Genomic DNA, 22,223 nt, shown 5'->3' with positions numbered 1-22,223 from the left:
CCTGCTAGGAGGTCCCTCTGGGAGCAGGTGTGGACCCAGAGCTGCTTCTGCCATCTGGGCTGCTTTACTCACCTGGAGTTCACATTCTTAAACATATGTACTGATATTTGTTCATTTCTATTTTCTGTCCTGTGTGTATTTGTGTATTCATAAACCAGCTTGTCTTGAACAGTGATGGTTTGCATTCTCTAACCCAGGAGCAGACTAAGGGCTTAGAGCAATCAATATTTAGTTTATTAAAAGGCAGAATATGTAAACCAACATTTTTCCTAAGTTCTGTGTATGTGTAATATTGAATCTTTAATTTCTGTCATCTTCTGCACCCTTAATTTAATCTTAGTGAAAGGAAGGATGTCAGTTCTAAAAACTACATTTAGAGCTGTGACAAACAGCATCCACTGCAAAATGGGATTCCTGATGGAAGCAAATATGCTTCCAAACAGTAGCTCTGCTTCCCAAAAAGACAGGCCCACTGTAATACCCTGTGATGGGGTGACAGGGCAATCCAGGCAATCTGCTTGTCTCACTGTAATTTGCTACATAGACTTAGTCCTGAATGACTTAAAATTAATATCTCCATAAACCTCCATAAGTGGGGTGGGTGCCCCACTAGATTTGTGCATTTAAACATGGTGGTTGTGTTCATTCATTGCTGGCCAAAGAGTTTCTTAGTTCTGTTTTGCATACATACAGGTGCTGAAGGCTTTACTATAAAATATAGTAACTATTTTTTCAACCTTCAGAAATCAATTTAGGCAATAGATGAGGTTACAGTTGATGTACCTGGATAGATGAGTTGTGATTCCTATATAGCTTTTTGGAAATATTGTACACATTCTGCTGTAAATTCAGGAAATAGGCAGGCAGCTCTTAGTGAAGTTTACAGTGTTGAAAAAACAGGGAGTGATTTGTATTCTTTGGGCTGTGTTCTTTAGCTATGTCAGGATGATAAACAGAAACTCCATGTTAATCTGACTTAGTAAGGAGCTTTGAGGGTGCAAGTTAGCAGATTTGTAATCTGCCTGTTTGTAAACAGATACAGTTTTTGACCTTGCTCGTTCTGGATGTGCTTCAGAAAAGCATAACACATTTTCCCCATTACCTAAATTGCACCAAAAAAAAAAATGGAAGCCAGAGCTTCCTGCCATGGATTCCTCAAATAACTGCATTATCCCATAGCTGAGGGCCTAGTGCTGTTTTCATGTTCTTATGTAATGCTTTTAATCCTCAGTGATCAGCATCCTTTAAGAATTAGTGTCCAGTTTTTCACTCCCATGATTTTTATGGGCTCACAGCACACATACACTTGTGCTGTTTAGAAACCCCTGTGCGAAATAAATTGATTAATAACAAGCTGTATTTAAGTGTTCTGCTGCTGGGCCTCTTGTCTTTTTCTATTACTTTTTTTATTCTTGTTTTATTAGGCAAAATAAATCATACTTGTCATTTAGCTGGCTGAAAGAAAGGTGAGCACCAAACTCTTAAATTCTGCCTCCTTAAAGTGCTGAGTGTTAATTTGGCTTCTCAGTAGAAACTGTCTTGAGAGGCAATGTGACTATATTATAATTGTGAGAAAGCAAAACATCTGCAAGACTGAAGGAACATCAAGCAGATTTGTTTTCTAATAAGGTACTTGAGAAAGAATTAAATTTATTAAAAAGATACTACTGCTGTGAACATGTAAAATAGTGATCCAGTGCTTGTATCTTCCATTTCTCACACAGAAAGCAGAAGTTACTTAGTGGCAATCTCAGAGACATCTCATCCTTGGAAGTTTGCTTGCAGACCTTTATCTTTCTAAGATTAAGCCAACCAAAAGGTGTCAGGTTGGGTAATACTGTGGAGATTTTATCAAGAAAATAGGACCAGATTTCACAAAAACTACATATTTTTGCATTTTCCTCAATCCAGTATATGCCCTGTCAATCATATTTATTCTTGTGTGCTTTAGTTTGGCAGGGGGGGATGGTATTCCTGTTGCCTTTTGTATGGGAAGTTAAATCCCTGGACAGCTTTTCATGCAGTATGTCCATTCAGAGTGTCAGCCCTTGATCCATGAATCCCAGCTGCAGAGTGAGAGTGTAATGGTGACTCTGGATCTAACTACTGCTCTGTAGCAACTCATTTTCCTTTTACATGACCTTTTTACCCCATGATTTAAAAATGTCAAATCCAGAAAGAAGTAGCTGGACAGTGTGAATTACTCAGAAGTGCTGGGAGCAGCCATTTTCCCTGCTAACAGAGAAGCAATCAATTTACTCTTTCTTCTTTTTTTAAACCAAAAGTATACCTGAAGCTAACCAAAGAGCACATGGTTAAGTAATATCTTAATCAGAAGAACTTTTAATTGATTTTATATTAATTGATTTGTGAAGTCTCCCAAAATCTTGCGGGAGCTGCCATATTTCCTTATGCTCAGTGAACTCCTGCATCTTCCCAAAGTAAAAGAGTAGGCTCTGACACTGGAGACTGTTGCACCACTGCAAAGATGGATGCAGCACATCATCTCCTGGCACATTGGATCTTGCAATCAGTGGACAGATACTCTGTAAAGCAAAATTGAGTAACTCTATAGCAGATGAAGCATCTGTCTCACCTGCTACCTGTCTTGGCTTCATGCCTCTTGCACCTGATATCAGAGTCACCTTGCATCCCTAGAAAAGCTGACAGGCTTCTGGAAGGTATTTTGGATCTTGACTTCAGGTGTTTTAGTCCTTCACTGAAGCTATCATTACTCAGTGTGGTAGAATGCCAACTGCTGCCATTTTAATTCACACTAAACAGAGTTCTTTGAGGTGAGTGGGGCTACTTAATTAGGAGCAAAGCTGTGAACAGAGTTTCAAAATCTGATTCGAGGAAATCTGGAAGAGACTTACTGAGAAACAGGAGAATGGCTGTCTTGCAAAGCACTACCTTTTCTGCTCCCATTCACGTGTGTGCACCAATACCCATGTGCACAGCACCTTTGTCTCCAATGGAAAATTTGCAGCCAGTTGTAATTTGGCTTGACATGCTCTACTGTGGCCAGATATTCAGAGAAAGATTTTGGATCTGAATTACCCATTTTCCTCCATAAAACTATTGGCTGAAAACCTTTTTGTTTTCTTTTTTCTTCTCAGCCAATTCTAATGACCATAGCTGACTTCAATGGCTTGAAACTGAAAAAGAGTAGATTAGCTAAAGAAGGAATGATTGTCTGTGAGGATGGTAAGGCATTAGAAGAGTTGGCCCAGAGAAGCAGTGGATGCCCTGTCAGTGGAAGTGTTCAAGGTCAAATTGGATGTGGCTTTGGGCATCCTGGTCTCGTGGAAGGGGCTGCTGCCCGTGGCAGGGAGATTGGAACTAGATGGTCTGTTCAAGGCCTTTCCAACACAAACCATTCTATGATTCTGTGACTTCAGTTCAGCTTCTCCAGCCATTTTAACTAAGTAAAATATATTCAGTGACAGTGATGATTGATCTGCCTATCATATAAGGAGCTATGAAGTTTGTAGTATGGTAAAGACCTAAGTGTTTCTAGCCTGTATTCAGTTTCTCTACTGGGAAAAAAGATGTCATAAATGGCAGAGTTAAGGAGAGAACTGCAGAAGAGAGGTAAGCAAGCAATGACCAAATAAAAACTGCATAATGGGTAATGGAAGGAAACTTATTTTGGTTCCCTGAGCATGATTCAGAATGAAAAATGTTTACCAGTGTTCATGACTAAAAAGAGAACCAGGTCATTCTGCCTTTCTTCCCTTCCACTGCCACTGTAAACACTGCCTCCTAACAGACCCTTTCAAACAGTTTTGTGTTTTTAGGCATTATCTTGCACGTCATCATGCTACTACATGCTGCCTTCCCTACTGAGAAACTATTATAGCAGGCTGGACAATAAAGGCTGCCTGCTGTGATGAATGCTGGCTACCCAAGGGCAATGACATCCCTCCTGACTTCACTTCTGAGTTGCTGACTGTGCCTCCCAGCAGACCTGTATGAAAGATCTTAGAGAATAAACTGATCCTCAGTTTTGTTACTTAATCTTAACTGGTAAAATAAATTTTAAAAAATCCTAAAAAAAGGAAAAGTGTTCAAAGTGTTAAAAAAAAAAATCAGTTTATTGTTGTGTACAAGGTAACAAACTAACAAAATTCATTTTGTTAATAGGGGGAGGAGCTGCAAGTTAACACAAATGGAGGAAAAATGTTTTTTTAGTCTTCTCTATACAGCTTGGTGACTTTATTTTTCATTTTTATTTTTTCTCAAGGGTTCAAAAAAATGTATTTTAACATCTGTCTTATGTACAGTTGCTCCAAGCTGCTCATAAATAAAGCTGATCAAGACTTCTTATTGATCAGATTTTGATTTTTTTCTCTCAGACAAAATAAACCCAAGAATGCTGCATTTATCTGCTTGTAGGAATATTCTTTTCATGTATTTAGATAATTGCAGCAGTAATTTTATCAGTTCTTGATGAATTTGGAATTTCAAAGTATTTCTAAGATTAAATTTCCTTCTGTGGTTGTTATCTCATGCTTGATTTTTATTCATTTTACATTTAGCTTTTGGTTTCATTGGTATCTTGAAAAGTTTGTGATACAAACTGTAGCATTCTGATTATAAAGATTTGTGAAAATCCTTTAGCTTTTGTTACATTATTTGGTTTCAAATCTTAGGGTCAATCCAATTATTCCTACAATATTTTCCTGACTTTCAGAGATGATGTGCAATGTTTTTGTCACAGCAAAGCTACACTAGGCATGTTTCCCTCTAACAGGTTGCTCCTAATTCTTTCAGAACCTACTATGCAACAGACATATTTGATTCCTCAGGGTGCAAAGGCAACCAGAATGATTTATTCATTGCTTGTGTCTACTCCCAAAAGCTGTAATTAAGTCTGACTTTATTGAAGCTGTAGACTCTTGCAGGGTAGTGACATGGACATGCAGGCTGTTGTCCAAACAGAACATCCCAATACCTGGAACCTGGAAAAAGCAATGCTTTCCAAAGATTCTTCAACAGCTGTGATAAATTTTGATTTAGAATAACACGCCAGGAAAGAGAGGCAAGAACAGTTTCACTTGCACACACTGTAGAGTCTCAGTTTTTTTAATTAGGTGTGCCAGGATTTGCAGTGTGCCTGCAGGTTTCCTGGTTTTCTGCCTTGCTGAGGGCTATGGCATCTCTGCAACTGGGGTTTCCTGGGCTCAGCTCCCAGTGTGGCATTTTTACACTTTTTTAGGAGATACTCTCAATGGAGTCCTTTGAAGCTATTCCAACAGTTGCATGTGACCCAGTCCAGATTTTACCCCAAAATCATTAGCTTGACCTGTATTGTTAATCAGCTGTAATCAGTTTCCCATATTATTCAGAATGCTTATTCTGGTTTCCAAATCCTGTAACACCTCCATTACCCTTGACAAGGATGATTTTCTCCAGTAGCCATCTTTTGGAGTGCCAGGGCTGTGCCAGGGCCAACAGCTACGATAGTCTTACCTCTTGTGATACTCTCTCCCTAAAATCAGCCTGGAAAAAAAGGTGATAGATCCTGTGTTTGAAGGTAGTTTGGCAGTCAGGGTCTTCATTATAGTTAACTGATACCTGAGCAGCCCTTTCCAAACCCTGCAGAACAGCCATCTGTGTTTGGCACACCTGGAACCCAGAGGGGCTGTCATCTCAGCTGGGGTGCAGATGGGGAATTCATCAGCACTTGAGAAAATGGAACCCTGAGACTGATGTCTCCCACAAAAGTTGTAAAAGTTATAATCTGGTGGTGTTATAAACTTCTTGTAGGAATAGGAATACCATTATTGGTGAATAGATATAATAACTTAAACTGTACAACAGGCACAAGTATTTATATTAAAGATCTAAAATTCCCATGTTTAGCCTTTTGCTGGGAGGAGTTACATGCCATGCAAAATTTTCTTGGAACATCATTTCAAATGCCAAATTAAATATCTTATTCTTTATTAATAAACTATTTGATGTGAGTAGCCTTATGGGTTGTTCATTCCAACAGCCTGTGGGGTCTGAGAGATGTTTTTATGTACTTCAAGGGATCATATTAATACTCAGCTTTAACTCTTGGTATCTGCTCTGCTACCTTCCTAATCATAAATTTAACAAGTCCAAATGGCAGATTTTGAACCTAGGACAAGGTTACACTGGGTACAAGTATAAATTCAGAGAGGAGTGGCTGGAGAGCTGCCCTGCAGAAAGGAGTCTGGGAGTGCTGGATCTGGGACAGCCCGTCAGTGGGAGCCAGCTGTGTGCCCTGGCAGCCCAGAGGGCAAACTGCATCCTGTGCATCAATCACAGCACCACCAGCTGGGCTAAAGAGGGGATTATCCCATTTATTTGGTGTTGATGTGACCTCATCTTGAGCACAGCTCTGTACCACACCATTTAAGAAGCATGTGCAGGCGCTTGGATGTGGCCAGAGGAGAGCAGAGCTGGTGAAAGGGCTGGAAGTCACCATCCTGTCAGGAGTGGCTGAGCTCTTGGGGGCTCATCTGTGGTGAGCAGTGACAGGACCAGAAGGAATGGCCTGAAGTTGTGTCAGAGGAGGATTGGGTTAGATTAGGAAAATAGTGGAAATCAGAGGGTGGTTGGGCACTGGAACAGCTCCCCAGGGCAGTGGTCACAACACCAGCCTGACAGAGTTCTAGCAGTGTTTGGACAATGCTCTTGGGCACGTGGTGTGACTTTTGGGGTGTCCTGTGCAGGGCCAGGAGTTGGACTCAATGATCCTGGTGGGTCCCTTCCCACTGAACATGTTCTGTGATTCTGTGGTCTGTCCCTTGTACCCATGGCTATAAAGCTGCTAGAGAAAGGTACGTATGACAGAGGTGCCTGTTCAGAGCTTTGGCAAACTTGTAGCAGCTCAGGACTGTACAACACATTTCTTTAGTTGCTTTTCTGGTCAAAGGCTATATTGCTGTTGTAGAATATGGGATTCTGGTAGTCTAGATCTGACTTTTTTTCCTTTTTTTTGGCAGGGGGAGAGCAGTAGATGAAGTAATTTGAAAGCTGCAAGAGTAAGAGACAAAAGGAGACATGTCAAGAAAATACAGAAATATCTTGTATTCTAATGCAATTCAGATAAGGCATTTCTTATCTGAAGATGTAAGGGATGGAAAAATCATTTTAATCTATTCTTTGGGTTTGTTTGTTCTTACCAGCTCTTGGCCTGGGGACAGCAGAAGTTAACATCAGTGCAGTGTTTCCTGTACTTCTACATGACAGTGAGCAGGGTGATGGTGGTAAAATATGCTGCATTTGGGCTACTTGGTCTACCTTTAGTATCAAAGATATTTTGGCCCCACAGATAATTGATGGACTAGATTTTTTTTTTAAATTTATTTATTAGTCAAACCTTAACTCCTATGAGCTTAATGGTTTCTGCACTAAGATATATAGGAAGCTGGCTGAAGCAATCACATTAATAAATTCTTTTTGAGAAGTGTGATATATTGCTGAGTTCCAAGAATTTACAGATATGAGACAGGGAATGATTAGCTGTATAGGAGCACTGGGAAAAAAATCTTGAGAGAAGAACAGCAAACTGAATGTTAGTTACTGATGTAGACTGATGATGAAGAAGAAAAATACCAAAATGGAATGTAGAACCAGTATCTCCATATGAAAGATAGTAAATAATTTCTATTTTACTCAGTTTTCACTGAATACCATCTCCAGTTTTGGGCATCTATGGTTTAAAATGCGAATGAGGGTCATCATAAACCTAAAAGACATTATGTCTAGTAAAAAATTAATTTTACATGGATGTTTTGTGTAAAAAAAACAACCCTGAGGACACAGGGGAAAAGTGCTTAAATATGTGAAGTGCTTTTGTGAGAAAGAGTAAAGAATTGTTCTCTTTGTCTGCTGGGAAAGTAACAAATAACAAGCTTGAGTTGTGGCAAAGAATTCTGGTTTTGGGAACTGTTCCTGGGGTCAGTGGTGGGAGACAGGGACCACAGACCCCCTCAGACCCCATGTGACAGCAGAGCCTTACTGTTCAGACTTGCTTTATACAGGGGGTGTGAAACAGCCTGGTCTGACCTGCTGGGTGGGCTGATCCCCACCCAGCCCAGCTTCCTGACCAGGCTGCAGCTTAGGATGGAACGGGAGTGGGGAAGTCCTTGTGGAGATTTGAATCCAACCCATCCCTGCCTCATCTCAGGACTTGTTTCACCTCTAGACTGGCTGAGGTTGAAGGTCTGATATGACCAAATTTGTTTGGGAACCACAAAGGATTTCAGGTTGTACAATCTCCATCCTTTGAGGTTTTTAACAACATGTTATAGTTAGGCCAATATATATTAGAAATGGCTTAAATAAATCATATTTTTCTTTGGACAAAGATTAAACAATAAGTAGTCTCCTGATAGCTTTTAACTGTTTAGCACTCTAATGTGTTCATTACTCCTGTGATCCATTTATTGTTTGTTCTACCAAATAGAGCCTTAAAGGTTGAGCATGTTCTTTGTTGAGTGTATCATTGGCTGGTTTCAGTTTTGGGGTGCTCCTGGGTTTTTTTCTCTCTATGTTTTTTTTTGCTGACTTTGCAAAATAAATAAATGTGTCTTCTAAGAATAATATCTTCTGTGAGAGTTAATTTTATAACTTCTGCTTGGAAAGAAAAACAGTAGAACTTGCTTTGTTGATCTATAGAATGGAAAGTTAAAACTGTGGCTGCAGCCAGTGTTTTTCAGGATGGTACTGGAAGAGAAATTAGTAACAAATTACCTTTAGGGGCCACAGTCACACGTGAGCTTTTTGTGTTATGATAAATCCATCTTAGCTACAGCAGTGCTGTGAAAGCTGCCTAGTGCCAAGAAGTGGAATACTTTGGTTATTTACCAAACTGAAAGGGTAAGATTTGCTCTAAAAGAGCTCTTTACTCATTCTTACAGATCTGGTCCAAAATTTTGGTCTGAGAGTGACACAGTCTATAGGCAGCAGCACTCAAAAGATGGCAGGAAAACCATTAATGTCATTAGGTGAATGGCAGTGAGACAACCACAGTGATTATGAATGAAAAGGATATTTCAGTGTTGGTAACATAGGAATAAATAGATAGACTTGGCAGCTGATTAGGGGAGACTTAATAAGTGAACTGAGAAGAGCTTTATTTAATACAGTTAGGAAAACCTGCATTACTAAATCTTGAGGTATAGTCTTCAACCAGCTAGTGACTAAGCACAAATACTCTTCACATTGTATTGAATAAATGTCATTCTTGTTATTCTCTACTTTTCAAATAACAAGCTAAACAAAATGAAAGTGTTTGAGTGTCTATTTAATAAGAAATTGATATATTGAAATCACTATTTCTGTGTAGTTAAGTGACATCTTTAATTGAGATATAAGTAATTACCACTGGAGCTGTAGCTAAAATGAAAATCTTTATCATAGCATTAGTTTAAAAGTCAAAATTTGAAGAACAGAATCTATGTATTCCTAAGATGAATCTACTACTGTTGTTGTCTCTAGCTTCTGTAATTAGGTAAAACCCCCCTGTTACACCTCTTTTTATGATAATAGCTAATAAGCTCATGTATTTGATTTGATCTTTTTTATTTATCTGAGTTGTACTCACTCTAGTCTCTTGAATCAGTTTGGATAATGACAGCCAAAGCTTATCTTCATTTCCCTATCCTCCAGAAGTTTCTGCCTTTGGTTTGGCTGATTGGAGACTCAGGTCTGTACAGTTCTGCTCCCTGCTGCTGATCACATGTAGCTGACATTATTTTATTCTGAGGAGAGAGGGTGTTTATCTGTTAAAAAACCACAATGCTTGTGAAATACTGGATTAGCTTACAGTGCCACTACATTTCATAATAGAGCAAAAGAGTACAGAAAAGAGCAGCTCATCAGCTTTGGTCCCAGGAATTGTCTTATCTCTACATCTTTATTTACTTATGATCCCTGCAGTCCTCCCTCTGCTGCTGTAAATTATATAACTGTGTTATATTTTGTCTGCTGCATATGGAAATCTGATACATTTTCTCAAATGGCTTGTAATCAGACAGAAGTAAAACTGGGTGTACATGGCAAGGATTTGGTGGTGGGGAAGTTGCAGGGGTGGCTTCCCTGAGGTGACATCAGGAGCCATCCCAAGGTCTCACTGAGCTACCTCCAGATTTTCCAAGGTGATTCTGCTGCTGCTCAAATCTCAGCACATCAGTGATGCTGGTGGTGCCTCTGTCATAACTATTATAAGAAAGGGTTAAAAAACCTGTGGGGCAGCTGTGAGAGAGGAGTGAGGGGACAAAGAGAGGAACAACTCTGTAGACACCAAGATGAAGAGGGAGGGGGAGGAGGTGGTCTGGCTGTTAGAGCAGAGATTCCTTGCAGCCTGTGGAGAAGAGCAGAAGAAAGTGAAGTGCCCTCCCTGAGCCCATGGGGAGCCATGGGGAGCAGACACCCACTCTGATCCACTCTGATCCACTCTGATCCACTCTGATCCACTCTGATCCACTCTGATCCACTCTGCAGCCAGTGCAGAGCCTGTGGCACAGCAGTGCAAGCTCTGAAGGAGGCTGCAGCCCAGACAGCCCGTGGAGAGGAGCCCAGGCTGGCACAGCTCTGCTGGCACAGGTGACAGGACCTGCAGGGTCCCCAGGGTCACAGGGCACCCCTGGAAAGGACCCACCTTGGAGCAGTTCATGGAGGGCTGGTTCCTGCGGGAGGAGCCCCACACTGGAGCTGGAGCAGCTGAGATGAAGTTTTGGGGTGATCACAACCCCTATTCCTCATCCCCCCGTGCTGCCTGAGAGGGGAGATAGAAGTCAAGAGTGAAGTTGAGCCAGGAAAGACGAGAGGCTGGGAGAAACTTAATCAAGCTTTATAAATCTTTGTAAATAAAGAAAAATAACGGAAACCTGATCAGTCCTGGCTATTGCCTGTGAGTCTTTTCTGTATTCATGCTGTTTTCTCCACATCCACTGCTTAATTAATAATAAATAATTGATGGTCCAGCAATTCTGCCTAGAGAAGGGCAAGCACTTTTTAGCAGTCTTACCCCCTCCCCTCCCATTTTAGATTTCCAAGGAACTTAGATTTTAAGACCATCTAAAAGATGTGGAGGAATGCCCCCTTATCCTGAAATCAGGAAAGGAAGCTCTATGTGCTACCATGAAGATGAAGGAGGGTAAAATACCCAGGACAAATGTTTGGGGGTTTTTTCTGTCTTTTTCTCCAATTTAAAAATCAATACATTTCTTTAGCATGCCCACAGAGATCATGCAAAGAAATTATTTTCTATTACAGTAGTTAGGGGTTGTCTTGAATTGCCTACAGGCAGAGTTGGATGATCTAATAGGGAATGAGTGATAGAGCACAACTACACCACCACACTGAATATATTGTGTGGATTTAGTGACAGAAGCTACACTTGCTGTTTCCTTCAAGCAGAAAACAATCTGTTATCCTGTCATTATATTTGTACCAGCATTACATTTTAATGATCCCAGCTTCAACCATCATTTCACATCCCCTTCTATGTTTTCCCTTCTTCATACCTAGACTTACAGCATCACAGGATAACTCAATTTCGAAGGGACCTCTGAAGGATTCCAGTCCATCTTCTTGCTCAGAGCAAGCTCAGCTGTGAGGTCAGTCCAGCTTGTTGAGAGCTTTATTCAGATGAGTTTTGAGACACTCGAATGAGCGAGGCTGCAGAACCTGTTTGGGCCATGAGGTTCAGTGCTCACCTGAACTTGCTCCAGTTTATCAGTGCCCTTCTCGCATCAAGGGCAGGCTGCAGAACTGGATGCAGTATTTCAGGAAGGGTCTGATGGCTTTTTAATAAAGCAGTGTGATCCCTCCCCTCTGTCTGCTGGCCATGTTCCTGCTAATAAAGTCTGGAATGCTGTTTACCTTCTCTCTGCCTGAACACGCTGCTGACTCATGCTCAATTTGCTGCCCTTCCCGCCAGGCAGTGCCCAGCCCATGCCATTGCAAGAGTTTCTCCCTTCCTAGATACAGGAGTTTGTATCTGCTGAATTTCATGAGCTCCCTGTCAGTTCATGCCTCCAGCCTGTCCAACTCTCCCTGGGTGGAAGCCCTGTCCCAGGCTTAAGCTGTGCCAAGGGAAGTATAGGTTGGATATCAGGGAGAAGTTTTTTATGGACAGAGCGATGAAGTTCTGGACTGGGGAGATGGTAGAGTTGCCATCCCTGAGTGTGTTTAAAAAAAGACTGGATGTGGCACTCAGTGCCATGGTCTAGTTGAGGTGTTAGGGCTGGGTTGGCCTTGAAGATCTTGAAGTCTCTTCCAACCTAAGGATTCTGTGATTCTGTGTGATTCTGAGCATATCAACTGATTTCTCCTAATTTGAGGCCATCCACAAACTGGATGGTTGTGCATTCCATTGCCTCCTCCAGGTCTCTGATAAAGATCCTATTGTGTAATTCTGCATGAACATATTTTGCCATATTTTTTTGCTCTAATACAATTGTTTCTTAACTGAAAATATTTTTATTCTTGATCCTTGTGCTCAGATTTGCATGGCTTTAAGCAGTCAGTGTGAATCTTTCTAAATTATGCTTAAATATATCTGGTGCAAATGAAAAGGTTCACTGAGATTTTGTGCCAGTTTTAGTGGCCTCTTTAAGACATTTTAGAAATCAGTATTGCTGTTAAGTCATAGCTTTCAGAATTTATCTCCAAGTAGATAAATGATATTTCACATCTGCTTCCATGCAAAGTGACTGTTCACAGGAAAGTGGTTTTCCAAGGCTGTTGTGCCACTTTGCCCTGAGGACAGTACCTTCCACCAGAGTGGGAGTGGATTCAGCTGAAAGGCAGCAGCTGACACAGTTACCCTCAATAAGCCAGAGAAATGCTATGGGAAACATTTCTGTGTAAAACCAAAAACTTTCTGTGCAAAGGAAAAAAGTCCAAAGCTTGAGTTAGTTTCATTTAATATATTGTGTTACTGTATCAGTCTTTTTTTCTTTTTTCTCCCCAAAAAGGGTAGTTGTGCCTGGAGGAAAAGGAAGTTGATGAGGCCAGCAAAGTTTCTGCTGAGATAGGCAGCAGTCCTGGGTTAATGGTTGAGCTTGATCTTAAAGGGTTTTTCCAGCCTGAACCATTCAGAGATTCTGTATCCAACACCTTCCTTTTCCTACTTCTCCTACTTCTGCACCTGCCACCCTCAGAGCAAGGGAACCTGCTTCAGCTACTCATCAATTTTATACCTGTTGGTTTCCCTCAAATAGCTTGTCCTGTTTCCTGAGAACTTCAGTACCTTATGTCAATCCTTAACATTTTCATTTATATCCAAAAAGAGACAGAAAGCATCAGAGCCCTTCAGTTAAAGTTGCAAACATAAAGGCAGTCCTGCCTACTATTGTAAGATGCTTATGAATGATGTTCTTTTCTGGAAAAGATCATCACATGATTGAATAAATTTGGCCTAAAATTTTCCATGCCAAAGTTCCACTGATGCTCACGAGATCATAAGCAACTGCCTTTTTTAAATATGGGAGTTGGACTTCTGGGTCACAATTTAAATACCTCTGAAAACTGGATTCTGGAGCTTGAACCTTGTTATTTCTAAGAGAAAATGAATGCCTGGCTCAGATCTCTTAGCACATTTACACATTTAGGCTCTATGTTGTATAATCAGCTGTCTGCATGGCTTGAGACACTTAATACGTGCGCTGGGGCAGGGGCTGAGTTGCAATCCTTAATCTCATCATGTTTCATCTCTGAGCTGCATATCTGACAGTATAGGCATAGCTTCTGGTTAGCCTGGCAATCACAAACAGGGCGCTGGAGGGTGACTTCTCAGAACATGCTGGGAATGTGTATGCCCCAAAACCATTGATTTTCAGTTGGAGTGGACACTTGGCCTACTTAAAGCTCTCAGAAATTCCCAATCAAGACAAATAACTGGAAGCAGGCATTTGTTATGCTCTCAGTGTAGAGGGACTGGTGTTAGTAAGTGGCAGGAAGAATAATTGCATGGGAAGGAAAATGTACTTCAGGCTGATGATACTTGTGCTTCTTGCCCAGCTGCAAGGCTGTGATTCTGGAACAAGAGGGCATGGAAAGGAAGAAGGAGGTTCCCTTCAGCTCATTGCAGCTGTACAAGTTAAGGGGACACACTGAAACAAACAAACTGAAAAAAAAACAAACCCAAAACCCCTACACAAACCAAAAAAGAAAATGCTTTAAGAGCAGCTGGTAAATTGAGACAAAAATGTCATTGCCTCAACCCATAATGAAATATAGTGCTGTGAAAATGCTGCTTCCTCATCTGGAAGTAACAAGCCATTTCACCTGGTGTCATTTTATCTGATCTGACATGGAGACGTGAAGTCCCCCAGAGCATCTTACAAATTTAGAAGGGAGTTTGTAGACAAAAATTCTCCTGTCAGTCAAGATCATGTAATTGCAGCTTCTTCCTGATGGACAAAAAAAAAGTATTTAGGTATCACATTTACATTTAACAAATCAGCTAAACTAGATAGAATGTCTGAATTTGTAAGCTGTTTTTGCTTTAAGCTGAGAATTTGGGAGAAGGGCAGAAAGGTTGCCCTAGCATCAATATTATGCCTGGGGAGGGCAGTGGGTGTGTGCAGTGGCAATCCCAAGGGAGGTGAACCAGGGCTGGGAGCTGCTGCATTCCCGTGGGCAGGACCTGCTGGCAGAAGTTTCATCTGGAGGGGCTGGCACCTGCCTGCACTTTCCAGGTGTACTTAGCTGCTCCTTAGGCCATGGTGGACCAGAGTGCTGTGAACAGGTGTTGCAAAAGTGGCTTGATTTGAGGAGCTGGGAGTGTGCAGGGCACCCAGAGCACTGCCTGGGCTTCTCATCATAGTTGCTCTTCCCAGCTTGTGCAGCATTTTGAGCCTCTGCTTTCAGTTCTTCTGGGGGCTGCTCCTGGGAATGGCTGAATCCTGCTTTGGAGGGTGAAGCTCCTGGGGAGCAGCAGTGCAACCTTGCCCCATCATCTCTGCTCACACTTGCCTGCAGTGGTGTGGAGGGGGTGCAGGGGTGCCTCAACCCCCACAGGGCACGTTCCCTGTCACAGACTGGTGCCAAAGCCCTTTGCATGTTGGAGCCCCTGACTTGGGTGGCACATCAAGGGAGGCTGCTGCTGTCTGTGTGGGGCTGCAGAGCCCCAGGGGCCTCTCCTGGGGACCACACAGTGCTGCCACTGAGGGGGGCCTGGGCAGGCTGAAGAAATGAGCTTTCAGGAATCATACAGGAATCCTCAGCAAAAGCATGTGCAAGGTTTTGCCAGTGGGGTGGAACGGACTTGTGTAAAATGATGGGCTGGGGATGAAATGCCTGGGAGGCAGTGGCACAGAAAGGGATCTGAGGGGCTTGGTGAACTGCAGTTTGCATGAGAACCAGCAGGGAGCCCTTACAGCTAAGAAAGTCCCCTGTTTCCCTTGGCTGTATGGGCAAAAGCTTAGCCAGCAGGTCAGGGGAGGATCCTTGCCTTCTGCTTGGCATCTGTGAGACTGACTGCGCAGCACTGGGTCCAGTTTTGGGCTCCCCAGAACAAGAAGGATGTCAGCTTATGGAGACCAAATGAGCTGGCCAGGGGACTGTAGCAAATGGCATTCAACAGAAGGCTGAGAGAGCTGAATCTGCTCAGGGTCAGAAGAGATGGCAAGAGACCACCTTAGTACTGCCAACAAGGACCTGAGTGAAGGCTGGAGAGGAGATAGAGCTAGGTTTTTATTGGAGGTGTGAGAAGAGGCAGTAGACACATGATATATGAGTATATATGATATGTGAGTGTATGATAAGAGGCAGTAGACACAGGGTATAATATGGAAAAGTCTGGTTAGATGTTAGAAAAAATATTTTTACTGTGTCGGTGATGAGGTACAGGAAATGGTTTCTAGAAGAGGTTGTGAACATGTTCAAGACCCAAGCTGACACACCTCTGAGCAAAATGATCCAATTATATTTACTTTGAGCTGAAGGCTGGACTAGGCTCTTCTCCTGACCTAATTCTTCTAATATTCTAATCTCATATTTTTATGTAAAAGTTGGAATTTCTCTTTAATAGTAATAGTAACAGTAACAATAATAATAATAATGATGATGATATTTTCTGAGGTCTCTACTAAGTAGACCCACTCCAGGAAATTTCTTGTTTATAATAATATTTTCTTTCTGGAAAAATTACTAATATACTGAGATAGTCATTCAACAAATTGAGCACCAAAACACAGTTAAGATATAAATTTATATAGCTTTGTTCAGACTGGAAGTTCAGAAAGGCCAGTTTTTCTGCTTTAAAGTGCATGCATTTCACTTGGACACATGAATTTCACTGTAAGAAGCAAGGACTTTGAGATGTTGCACTATCATATAGTATTATGCCTAACTCTTGTTGAGTAACTGCTCTAATAATGTCAGGTTTAAGCCCTACTAGGAGGATTTAGTCTTAGGGTTTTTTTAACTTTATCTCTTGTTTCTTAGCCTTTGCATAATTTTGCTAACCTTTTTATTTCTGTAAAATTGCCAGGTATTCTCTGAAGTTTCACTGGAAGATGTTTACTAGGTGTATTTATTTTTCAGGATATTAAAATCAAGGTTCTGAGTTTCTTGATTTAAAAATATCTCTTTTTCTTCTCATCCAGGTCTATATAAGCAGCCTGTGCAGAGCACTGCATCCATAAATGTGAAACAAGACCACACCATCATGTTTGGCTCTAAGAGGTCAGTTTCCACTGTTTTTGTTATGCTTTTCATCTCAAAAATCCAAAATAGTATGGCTGTTGTGACTAATCTGAAATTTTTACATTTTCTAAAAATATTGTTATACAAAACACATCAGCTAGATATGTTACTTTTTCTATTATAATGGTTAGGTTTTCTTTGCTGTAAAGCTCTGGTCTACTTTGCCAGGTATGTGCAATGCAGGCCAGGTAGCCTAAATGGCAAATGGAATCCCCAAGGCAAGAATGCCAAATGTATAATGTGTAAGAATGCCACTGTACTAGTGCTGGAGGACATCCCTCCTGCTTTCTAGTATGGAAAACAACACCAGGACAACAAAGCACGAGTGTAAGATAGGTTCTTTTCCGTCATTTTAGGGAGTCTGTACTGATTTAAGGTAGTGTCCATCTGTTTTTTTCTGTCATTCAATGTTGTACCCTAAATATCTCTAAAAAAATCAACGGCTTTTAATCCATGGAATCTACCTCCTGCATCTTTGATAAGCATCAGGTAATCTGTATCTGTCATCAGACAGTGTGCCCCTGCTTCCCCCCAGCTCCTGCAGCCACAGGAGCCCTCCTGGCACCCTGAGCACCCTGTCAGGTTATCAGCTGCTGCACCTGTGGGTCTTCTGCAGGGGAGGGAGATTTCCCTGTGTGACAGAGATTCTATAGACCATTCTCCTCATTGTGAACTCCCTGGTTTCTGTGCTTGTTGGCAGGCTTTTGGGTTTTAGTAGAAGCTAGTCAAAGGCTTCAGCACCTGTGCCCCAGTTGCATGGCAGCCTAGTGAAATGTTTGCCCTGTGCAGCAGCAGAGCTCCTTTAATCTGGTACCTGGAGAAACACCTCACGCTTCTGAATTGTTGTAAGAGGGGAGGATGCCTTAAGAGGCATGTTTGAAGCAGCATCTTGCATGTCTGCAGGAGTCAGAGATGGCAAATGATAAGAAAAATCAGCTTGGTTTTCTGAAGGTCCTGCTCAGTGTGAGCTGCAGCACTGCTGGGCTCAGGGTGCTGCCAGGGGCTCCCCATCTCCTGTGCTCCTGCTCACATGGGCAAGAATTCAGCAGGGGGTTTGTGTCTGGCTGAAGTGGGATTGGCAGCCAACTCCAGACTGCTACCTGGTATACAAGATGCAAATGCAATACATTTTTAGGGTGTCTTTCCAGTCAAAGGAAACTATTTTCAGTAAGGGCAGAATCTGTTGTGTCATCAGTGTGACGAGTATGAGATGGCTGCTGAAGAGGGTACAGTAACAATTAACAATTACAACTTCTCATTTGAGGATTTCTTTTTTTAATAAGTTGTCTCTGCAGAATATTAGCACTCAAGTAAATCAAAGACATTCTACTAAGTGAAATAATTTATTATATTACATTATATTTAGGCAGGTTATTTATTTCTGCCAACCCCTTATGAACTCTCTATGGCCTGACCTAAATAATTTTTCCCTCCTAGGATCACCTCTTTATCTTTTCTTAGTGTTATAAAGCAATGGCAAAATTAAGAATTGTGTTTGATTGGTAGGCTTGAAATTTTATTTTTTATCTTTTTCCTCACAAACTTAATCTTGATTACTATGCAAATGAAAATTCCTCATAAAGAATATTACAGGCAATGTGAATATCTCTTCCATATCTACAAATAAGGTTTTATGAAACAAAGTGCATTTGGGGAGCAGAAGCTCTTTGTTTCTCTGCTGTACTTTGTTCTGCTATGCCTCACTTTAGGCAGATTAGTCTGAATCACTTGCAATAAAATAAAAGAGGGAAAGAGTCACAGTGGACCTCCATAATAGTGGCCTTCTGTGTAGACTGGGACATTACATCAAGTATTCTTGAGACTGGTACCATGTTTTAGTTAGGCAGTGACTGAGTACTTGTCAGATGTTCTGTTCTAACTATTGCAGTATGTCTTGAATTTCATTTTCATAGAGAACTATTTATTGTGACCGAGAAAATCTTGAGGTTCTACTGATTATTTTTAAAGGCTGTGAACTCCTATAAATAAACTGCCTCTGTTGAGAGTTTTTGAAATCTTGTTTGATACATTAGTTCTTTTCCTAAAAAGAAATACTGTATTAATTTGGAAATAAAATGAAGAACAAATGTATTTTTCTGGAGGAAAGGATAACTTAAGGTTTATTTTCTTTAAAAATTTAGTTTTAATTTGTTCTAATAACACATTACTAATTATAATCTCCATGAAACTTTTCATGCTATTGCATAACTTTGACTCAAAAATGGAGTTATCTCCTGTCACCAGATCTTTGGAAGTTGTCGGGTGTATATAGTATCTCAACTGCTCTTTCATTGATAACTTTCTCTTAATTTTGCAAATAAAGTTAATTTTTAGTGGATAATCCCTGTTGGATGGGCTGGTAAAAGTGACTCTCCAATCACGAGAGCTTTAACAAACTTTGTGTGTGAGGCAGATATTTCTCAGCTGCTGTATAAGAGACTGTTGTTAATTTGAACTGACAAAGGTAACAAAGAGGTGAATTCCTCTTCATTTCAGTTTAATTTGAGAGCTGATCCCATGATTTTAAATGCTGAACTGTTGTTCTCTGTGTTCTTATTGTATTCTCCTCTCATCTGTTTCTCTATCGTGCTATTTTTTTCTCCAATTAATTTAATCTGCAAGAAACACCAGCATTGAAATAGCAGAGGTCAGTACATATACCAATGAGTTCCTGCGTGTTGTATTATTCATGTTTTATCCTTACTTCCATTTTCAAGAGTAATTGTTGATACCATTCTCCTCATGTGGAACACAAAAGTATTTAAATAACTTTAGGGAAGGGATTTTTACTTTGTGGGAACCAGCCTTATGCCCTGTGTCTGGAAGATGCTCTGCAGAGAGAGGCCCCAAATCAGTGCATCCCCAGGATCTGCAAGGTCGGTCTTGTTGGAACCCTAGATATAAAGAACTTTAAACTTTCTGTGCTGAAAGGCACAGAGCCACAAGAGAACACTGCATTAGACCTAAGACTGTAGAGAAGGCTTCCAAAATTGATTAATAATACTGGGAGTAGAGGTGTGTAATTAATTCGAAAAGTGATGTCACAGAGTGAAAAAACTTAGATTTAAGATTTTAGTATATAGTAATATATGAGAGCCAAGATAGAAGGTCTGACTGTCTACCTACCACTGTTACCATGATGTTCAGGGATATTGTATTTGCAGGGACCCCTGTGGCTGGGAGGAATGATGAATCTGACTCCATGTTCTCAGAAGGCTAACTTTTTATTTTATGATCCTATATTATATTAAAGAATACCATACTATATTGTACTAAAGAATACAGAAAGGATACTTACACAATGCTAAAAAGCTAATAATGAAAACTCGTGACTCTCTCCAGAGTCCAGACAAGCTTGGCACTGATTGGCCAATGAGTAAAAACAACTCACACCAGAATTCAGTGAAATAATCACCTGTGAGTAAACAATCTCCAAACACATTCCACATGTGAGCACAACACAGGAGAAGCAAATGAGATAACAATTGCTTTCCTTTTGTCTGAGGCTTCTCAGGAGAAAAATCCTGGGCAAAGGGATTTTTCCAGAGAATGAGAATGCCACTCAGGGATATTCTTACCTGCAGTTATTTATGTTCTGCAGTTTGGAAACCTCATGTTGTATAGCTCTTTTAAACTGTACATGCAACTCTCCAGTGTTTCTGGAGAGTTTGGCATGCTCAGTTTTCTTCTCCTTCTCTAGCCTAGAATGGAGTGCTTCAAAAGATAGCCTAAGTGACAAATCCAGCCCTCAGAGCCAAGCTGTTTGGTCCCTAAGTGAGTTTAGCAGATTGAAGGAAGTGATTGTGAGCAGTACAAGGACATTTGCTGAAGTGTGTGTGTGACAGTGCTCTGTTCCTGGAGCTGCATCCATTTGTGCCTTTGTTAAGAGCCTTGCACATAGTATATGCTTTTTTGGGCTTGCAGAGAATACCACATTGGTCCTGTAAGTCCACTAGTCCTGAGGGTCCACTAGTTCCTCTGGGTAGTTAGAAATTAGCTGCCACATCCAGCTCTCTCTGTTTTCTGCAGTAAGTATGGTGCCTTCTTCTCCTCCTTTGGTTTGAACCTCAGGGAGGTCCATAGGGCTAAGAGAGTGCCTCTTGTGTGTCTGCTGCCAGCACTTAGACTGTTGAGGGCCAGTGTTACCAGGTTTAACTCAAACTATTTTGGAGAAAGAAAGAAAAAAAAAAGAAGAAAGGGCTCTGATTTCTAGGGACTCTGATTGCCCTGATATGAACTCAGCATTTTAACTGTACTCCTCTTTGTGGAGAGCATTTTATTTACAGGGTGTGATTCCAGCCTGAGGCACTGTGGCCAATGCAGCTGGTAGCTTCTGCTGGGTGCTGATGGCTGCTTTGGTGTTCTGTGATGGTTGGCCAGGTCAGTCTTGGCCAGTGGTCCAAGAGTTTTATAACACAGCATTTTTTCCTGGAGGCAAATAGTTTTCTTTCCAAATTGTGCTCCAATCAGCCATCCTGGAAAGCTGCAGTCAATTTTCTTGGGCCAGGTCTGTCAGCAGCAATTTGAGTCCTGTGATAAATAGAAAACAAACCTCTCTTCCAGTGTCTAATCATATTGCCATGTTTATAAACTTAGATAATAGTTAAGCTGGACAAATAGTATGATTGGTATAGGAGGATGATGAGATTTGGAAAGACATATCAGCTTTTTAGTCACTGACAATTACTGACTTTCTCATATCTGATTTTGATTAGAAAGTGAATAATGAAACAATGTTTATTTATGTTATAAACTCCTGATATGAACAGAGTGTAGGGTTTTCAAGATTATTTTCAAGATAATATAAGTCTAATTTTTTCTTTTCTTATTGTTGTAGGGAGACCATGTTTACGCAAGGTTTCTAAATTTCATGGTTTTAATTGCATTAGACCTGAACTATTGCTGTGTTTGTGCTGATACCCCTGCCAGGTTCTAAAGCATGGCAAATGGATGCCCATAAAACCCTGTCCATTACTGAACACCAGGACCACATGCCAAAGTTTTTTCTTTGGGATTTGTAAGTGTACAAAAATAATTATCTGGTTTGGCCCTAATTCTGGTGCTCACCATCCCCTTTCTTTTGCTTTTTAATTGGAAGTGACACTCCTTGAATGAAGTTATAGCATACTTTGTGTATGTATTCTCTGTTACAGAATTAACTTTTTTATTGCTGAACTTTTTATGGTAGTGAACTGCAAAATAATATCTATTGACGTGGACTCTTTTTAAGTTCACTACCGACTCCAAAATATAAACATTTAATTTCTTGCACTGTTTCATTGTTTGGGGATCTGGAGGCTGACTAGTGTAAAATGATAAGGAAGCTGTGACACTTGGATTTTATTCAGCCAGAACAGATGCAGTCTAGAATACAGATGTACATGGGCAGCACAGTGTGTAACAGACACAGACAGGGGTACAGAGTGGGGAACAGAGCAGAACCTGACACTGTGTAAGCAGTAGCCAAAGCACTGATGTGTTACCAACAGTTTTTTAATCACAAATTCAAAACACACCACCAT

General features: G+C 40.9%; 1 protein-coding gene across 4 annotated transcripts in view; it reads left to right on the top strand.

Annotated features, from left to right (window-relative positions):
* The window catches only part of OXR1 (oxidation resistance 1), a gene marked incomplete at its 5' end in the record, with an annotated part of 262,257 nt that overhangs the window by 15,915 nt on the left and 224,119 nt on the right, over nt 1-22,223 (top strand). For all 4 annotated transcript variants that reach the window (XM_084201108.1, XM_084201111.1, XM_084201109.1 and 1 more), the window contains one exon: nt 16,602-16,680. In XM_084201108.1, the coding sequence (XP_084057234.1) occupies nt 16,664-16,680 (17 nt within the window). The remainder of the gene's footprint in view (nt 1-16,601; nt 16,681-22,223) is intronic.

The sequence above is a fragment of the Fringilla coelebs genome (assembly GCF_963513975.1).
Source record: "Fringilla coelebs genome assembly, chromosome: 1".
NCBI classification, from domain to species: Eukaryota; Metazoa; Chordata; class Aves; order Passeriformes; family Fringillidae; genus Fringilla; species Fringilla coelebs.
This window is presented reverse-complemented; position numbering and strand designations above follow the sequence as displayed.